Consider the following 5,983-nt stretch of genomic DNA (forward strand, 5'->3'; position numbering starts at 1 on the left):
GGTCGCGGGGGGGGGGCCGAGCTGACCCTGACCCTGAGCCCCCCCCGAGCCCTGCCCCCCTCCCTCGAGGCCGCCGCTGTTTTCAGCCCGGGGGGGGCTCCCCAAAAAGGGGGAGGGGGCTCCTTCCTGGCGCCCCTCCCCCCGCTGGAGCTGCCCCTGGGGATCCGGCTCCGCCCCCTCGCCCTCCCCCCGTCCTGGGACCCCCCCCGCGCCCGCCGCGCCTTCGAGGCGCTCTGGGGGTCGCTGGGGGGGGGTCCCGAGACCCTCTTGGTGCTGGGGGGGGGCGCGGCCGTCCCTCCCCCCGCTGTCGCGACATAGCGGGGGGAGGGGGGGCGTGTCGGGACATAGCATCCCCAGCCCCGTTCTGTGACCCCCTTCCCCAAAAAAAACTTGAAAAGCGCAAATTCCGTGTCCGGCTCTGTGAGAGGGGCGTCTGGTGGGGTCTTTGGGGAGTTGGGGGGGTCCCAGCACAGGGGGGAGGGGTCTCAGACAGCCCCCCGACCCCGAACTACATCTCCCATCATTCCTTGCACCTCCCACTTCCGCCCGCTGCCGCCATCTTTCCTCCCCCATGGGCGGAGCCATCTTGATTTCCTACATGGACTCCTCACGCCGCTTCCGGCGCGCTGTGACGTCACTTCCGTCGCATCCAATTTGCCCCCTTCAGAAATGGCGGTTCGGCTCCGGGTCTCTCCCGGGGCCGCCCCGGAGCCGCTCCCGGTTCAGCTCCTGCCCTGCCGGGTGCAGCACGACGGGCCCGCGCCCGTGGCCGCCTTCCTGCGGGCCCGGCCCGGCCCCGGCGGTTTTGGGGGTCCTGGGTGGCTTTGGGGGTCCTGGGCATGGTTTTGGGGGTCCCATCCCACCTCTCTGTCCCCCCCCCCCAAGAGCTCTGGGCCTCGTTCCGGGGGCGCCGCCTGGGGGGCCGGGAGCTGCCGCTGCCCCCCGGCTACATGGGGGTCGTGCTGAGGGGGGGGGAGCCCGGAGAGCCCCCCCTGGGCGAGCCCGGGGACCCCCAGGTGAGGCAGACACCCCCAGAGGGGCAGAGACCCCCAGAGGGGCAGAGAACCCCCCCTTTTCCCCTCCTGGAGGGCTCCCAGCCCCCCCTTTTCCCCTCCCCGGGGGTCCCGGCCCCGTGCCCCCCCTGACCTTTGCCCTTTGCCCCCCAGGCCGGGGGGGTGACGGTGACCGGGACCTTCGGGGCCATCACGGACTGGGGGGGTGACACCGCCCCTCCCCCCGGCCGGGGCCTGGCCCGGGCCCTGCAGTGGGGACCCCTCGCCCAGGCTGTGAGTCTGGGGGGGCGTTGGGGGGGCTGGGGTCTTATTTGGGGTCTGGGGTCACATTTGGGGGAGTTTGGGGTCACATCTGGGGGGGCCGGGGTCACCTTTGGGTTGGTGGGGGTCACATTTGGGGGTCTGGGGTCTCATTTTGGGGTCTGGGGTCACATTTGGGGGGCTGGGGTAACCTTTGGACGTTGGGGGTCTCATTTTGGAGTCTGGGGTCTCATTTGGGGTCTGGGGTCTCATTTGGGGGGCTCTGCGGTCAACTTTGGGGGTCTGGGGTTACATTTGGGGGGTCTGGGGTCTCATTTGGGGGTCTGGGGTCTCATTTTGGGGTCCCTGAGCGCACCCTGCCCCTCCCCCAGCTCCACGCCCCCGTGACTGAGGACAGTGATGAGGAGGCGGAGCCATGACAGGCCACACCCACCAGAGCCACGCCCCTCCCGGTGCCATCAGCAGACCCAGCATGGCTGAGGCCACGCCCACAAGTGGAGCCACACCCAGAATGGGCAGAGCCTTTAAAGCCACACCCACCTCATTAACAGCTGACCACACCCAGTGGGTGGGGCTTATTTAACCCAGAGTGCCTGAAGCCCCTCCCAGTGTGGGTGGAGCCTGCGGAAACCCCACCCACTTTAATTAAAAGACCAAATCTGTTCAGAGGCTCCACCCACAAACAAAGCCAGTCTCATTGTGGGTGTGGCCTCTCAAAGCCACACCCACACACAAAGCCACACCCATGCACAAAACCACTCCTGCAGTGGGTGTGGCCTGATAACACCCCGCCCCTTTCATGGTCAATAAAGGATTTGCAGCGCCAGGTGTGGGCGGGGCCAGGTGTTGTTTAATGTGCGGCGCCTGGTAACGAGGGGGCGTGGCCTGGAAGGGCGTGGCCAGGATGCGGCCCTGCGGGGTGGAGCCCGGTAGGGCGTGGCCAGGGCGCAGCCTGGCGGGCGTGGCCGAGCAGGGCGTGGCCCACGCAGGGTGGAGCCTGGCAGGGCGTGGTCCGGTGGGCGTGGCCAGGTGGGCGTGGCCTCACCACTTGCCGCGCTTGCTCCAGTCCTTGGGGGTGAAGTGCAGGCACTTGGCGTCGATGCGCAGCAGCCGCTTGAGCATGGCGCGCTCGTGGCCCTCCACGATGTCCTCGGAGAGCGTCAGGATGTACTGACCCTGCACAGGTGCGACACACAGGTGTGTCAGGATGTACTGACCCTGCTCAGGTGAGACACACAGGTGAGACAGGTGTGTCAGGATGTACTGACCCTGCTCAGGTGAGACACACAGGTGAGACAGGTGTGTCAGGATGTACTGACCCTGCTCAGGTGAGACACACAGGTGAGACAGGTGTGTCAGGATGTACTGACCCTGCTCAGGTGAGACACACAGGTGAGACAGGTGTGTCAGGATGTACTGACCCTGCTCAGGTGAGACACACAGGTGAGACAGGTGTGTCAGGATGTACTGACCCTGCACAGGTGCGACACACAGGTGTGTCAGGATGTACTGACCCTGCACAGGTGAGACACACAGGTGTGTCAGGTGTGTACAGGTGTGTCAGGATGTACTAACCCTGCACAGGTGAGACAGGTGTGCACAGGTGTGCACAGGTGTGTCAGGATGTACTAACCCTGCACAGGTGAGACAGGTATGTCAGGATGTACTGACCCTGCACAGGTGAGACAGGTGTGCACAGGTGTGCACAGGTGTGTCAGGATGTACTAACCCTGCACAGGTGAGACAGGTGTGTCAGGATGTACTGACCCTGCACAGGTGAGAGAGGTGTGCACAGGTGTGCACAGGTGTGTCAGGATGTACTGACCCTGCAGGGACAGGTGAGACAGGTGTGCACAGGTGGGACAGGTGTGTACAGGTGTGCACAGGTGTGTCAGGGTGCACTGACCCCATACAGGTGTGCACAGCTGAGGAACAAATTTATGTGTGATACCCAGGTGTCTAAAGGGGGACACAGATATTTCATGGTCCCCCCAGGTGTGTGAGCCCCCCCAGGTGTGCGGGGCCCCCCCAGGTGTGCAGAGCCCCCCCCAGGTGTGTGAGCCCCCCCAGGTGTGTGAGCCCCCCCAGGTGTGTGAGCCCCCCCAGGTGTGCAGAGCCCCCTCGCCACTTGACACCCCCAAAACCCCCAGAATCCCCCCAGAAACTCCCCCAAACCCCCAGACCCCCTAAACCCACCCAGGGTTGGGAAAATGAGGGGGTGGAGCCGCGAATATGTGGGCGTGGTTAAAATTTAGGGGCGTGGCCGGGACTAGCTGTTGTACAATGCTCAGCATTGATTGACAGATGGGGTGGGGTCTCAGGGGTGTGGTTTTTTGCAAGGTGGGTGGGCCTGGAGAAGCTGCCACGCCCCCTGAGCTGGGCATGGCTGGGTGGTGGGTGGAGCTTTGAGAAGGGGTGGAGCCTCAGAGAAAGGGGTGTGGCTTTATGAAGGGGCGTGGCCTGGGTGAGCTGCCTGAATTGGGTATTGCTCTGTGGTGGGTGGAGCTTTGTGAAGGGGTGGAGCCTCACAGTAAGGGGTGTGGCTTTATGAGGAGGTGTGGTTTCATGAAGGGGCGTGGCCTGAACGAGCCGCCCACATTGGGTATTGCTCTGTATGGGCGGAGCTTTGGGAAGGAGTGGAGCAGAAAGGGGTGGAGCCTCACAACAAGGGGGTGGGTTTATGAGAAGGGCGTGGCCTCATGAGTGGGCGTGGCCTCGGGAAGGGGGCGTGGCTCACTTGATGGTGATCTGGGGCCGCTCGCCGGCCTCGGCCTTGAGCCCCATGAGGATCTCCAGGATGGTCTGGGACCAGTAACTGCGGTACGAGAGCAGCCCCAGGTCCGAGAGCGGCTTCTCGGGGGTGCCCGTCTTGCCCTCCACCTTGGAGAGCTCGTAACCTGCCGCAGGTGAGCCACGGGAGAGACAGGTGAGCCGCAGGGGAGCCACAGGGGAGCCACAGGTGAGGGACAGGAGGGACAGGAGAGACAGGTGAGCCGCAGGGGAGCCACAGGGGAGCCACAGGTAAGGGACAGGAGAGATAGGGGAGAGACAGGTGAGCCACAGGTGAGGGACAGGAGGGACAGGGGAGAGACAGGTGAGCCACAGGGGAGCCACAGGTGAGGGACAGGAGGGACAGGGGAGAGACAGGGGAGGGACACAGGGAACAGGTGAGACGGGGGAGGAACAGATGCGGGACAGGTGAGTGACAGGTGAGCCACAGGTGAGTGACAGGAGGGACAGGTGAGCAACAGGTGAGCGACAGGTGAGGGACAGGGGAGGGACGGGACATTTGAGGGACACGGGAGAGGCAGGTGACACAGGTGAGGGACAGGGGAGAGACAAGGGAGGGACAGATGAGCGACAGGTGAGGGACAGGGGACAGGTCAGGGACACAGGAGAGACAAGTGAGACAAGGGAGGGACACAGGAGAGACAGGTGGGGACAGGGGACAGGAGGGACAGGTGAGGGACAGAGGACAGGTGAGGGACACAGGAGGGACAGGTGAGGGACAGAGGACAGGTGAGGGACAGAGGACAGGTGAGGGACACAGGAGGGACAGGTGAGGGACAGAGGACAGGTGAGGGACAGGGGAGAGAGGGGAGACAGGTAAGACAGGTGGGATAGGTGGGGACAGGTGAGAGACAGGTGAGGGACAGGTGAAACAGGTGGGACAGGGGGAACAGGTGAGGACACCTGAAGATTTGGGGGTTCCCAGGGATTTGGGGTGAGTTTGGGGTGGGATATGGGGGATTCCCAGGATTTGGGGTGGGGTCTGGGGGTTCCCAGGGTTTGGGGTAGGATTTGGGGGTGCCCAGGGTTTGGGGTGGGGTTTGGGGGGGTTTGGGGGGCACTGACTGAACTCGATGAGCAGCTTGCCGTAGCCGCGGCGCTGGTACGGGGGCAGGGTCAGGATGCAGGCCACGTTGTAATCCTCGGTCGACTCCTTCTCCTGCAGGAAACCCCCCAGGATGGGACCCCAAAAGCCCCTGGGACTGCTCCCCAAAAACCCCTGGGACTGCACCCAAAAACCCTCCAGGATGGGACCCCAAAAACCTCGGGGACCACCCCAAAAACCCCTGGGACTGCACCCAAAACCCCCCCAGGATGGGACCCCAAAAACCTCTGGGACCACCCCAAAATCCCTCCTGGAGCTCCCCAAATCCCTCAGGAATCCCCCAACCCCCTTTTTCTTTCTCCAGGACCCTCCAAGACCCTCCCCAAATCCTCTCTTTCCCCCCCACTTCCCCACCCTTCATCCCTCAGTGCTCCCATCCACTCGCTCCAAACGCCCCAAAACCCTTTCAAATCCCCCCAGACACCCCAAAATCCCTCCCAGACCCTCCAAATCCCCCCCAGACACCAAATCCCCTCAAAACCCCCCCAGATCCCCCCAGCCGCCCGTTTACCAGGTGCCTCTGCAGGCAGCGCAGGCTGTGGCCGTACTTGAGGCAGAACTCGCACAGGTAGAGCACCGGGAGCCCCGTGAGCTCCTGGGGGTAGGGCGAGAAGTACCAGGGCTTGAGGCGGTGCCGGCCCAGCTCGATGCACTCGATGTTCTTCATCCTGGTGACGATGTCGTCGTGGCTGCGGTCCGACACCAGGCTGCCCGTCATCCTGGGCGCCGAGGGGGCCCCGTCCGACGAGTCCTGCGAGTCCTGGGGGGACAGCGGGGTCAGCGGGGGACGGGGGGATCGGGGGGGACAGCGGGG

The 5,983-nt window shown here is 64.3% G+C and overlaps 2 protein-coding genes across 2 annotated transcripts in view; one reads left to right on the forward strand and one right to left on the reverse strand.

Moving 5' to 3' along the window:
• Nucleotides 1–635: 635 nt before the first annotated feature.
• Nucleotides 636–2,100, forward strand: RNASEH2C (ribonuclease H2 subunit C). Its single transcript, XM_041413471.1, has 4 exons — nucleotides 636–803; nucleotides 884–1,016; nucleotides 1,167–1,286; nucleotides 1,646–2,100. The coding sequence occupies exons 1-4, from the start codon at nucleotides 670–672 to the stop codon at nucleotides 1,691–1,693; spliced, it is 435 nt and encodes a 144-aa protein (XP_041269405.1). The 5' UTR covers nucleotides 636–669; the 3' UTR covers nucleotides 1,694–2,100.
• Nucleotides 2,101–2,102: 2 nt separating this feature from the next.
• The window catches only part of KAT5 (lysine acetyltransferase 5), an 11,626-nt gene continuing 7,745 nt past the window's right edge, over nucleotides 2,103–5,983 (reverse strand). Inside the window, exons 7-11 of the mRNA XM_041413470.1 lie at nucleotides 5,681–5,929; nucleotides 5,130–5,223; nucleotides 4,012–4,171; nucleotides 3,181–3,199; nucleotides 2,103–2,543 (exon numbers count right to left, since the gene is read on the reverse strand). Coding sequence (XP_041269404.1) covers nucleotides 2,316–2,543; nucleotides 3,181–3,199; nucleotides 4,012–4,171; nucleotides 5,130–5,223; nucleotides 5,681–5,929 — 750 coding nt within the window. The 3' untranslated portion in view covers nucleotides 2,103–2,315. The remainder of the gene's footprint in view (nucleotides 2,544–3,180; nucleotides 3,200–4,011; nucleotides 4,172–5,129; nucleotides 5,224–5,680; nucleotides 5,930–5,983) is intronic.

This window comes from Onychostruthus taczanowskii, unplaced genomic scaffold (genome assembly GCF_017590055.1).
Source record: "Onychostruthus taczanowskii isolate IOZ18803 unplaced genomic scaffold, ASM1759005v1 scaffold411, whole genome shotgun sequence".
Classification (NCBI taxonomy): Eukaryota; Metazoa; Chordata; class Aves; order Passeriformes; family Passeridae; genus Onychostruthus; species Onychostruthus taczanowskii.

Bases quoted from the DNA above. Each gene is read 5' to 3' on its own strand.
- RNASEH2C (XM_041413471.1), top strand. From the start codon at position 670: ATGGCGGTTCGGCTCCGGGTCTCTCCCGGGGCCGCCCCGGAGCCGCTC. The intron at 804-883 runs TTTTGGGGGTCC...CCCCCCCCCCCA, and splicing joins GCCCGGCCCGGCCCCGGCGG to AGAGCTCTGGGCCTCGTTCC. The intron at 1,287-1,645 runs GTGAGTCTGGGG...CCCCTCCCCCAG, and splicing joins GGGGACCCCTCGCCCAGGCT to CTCCACGCCCCCGTGACTGA.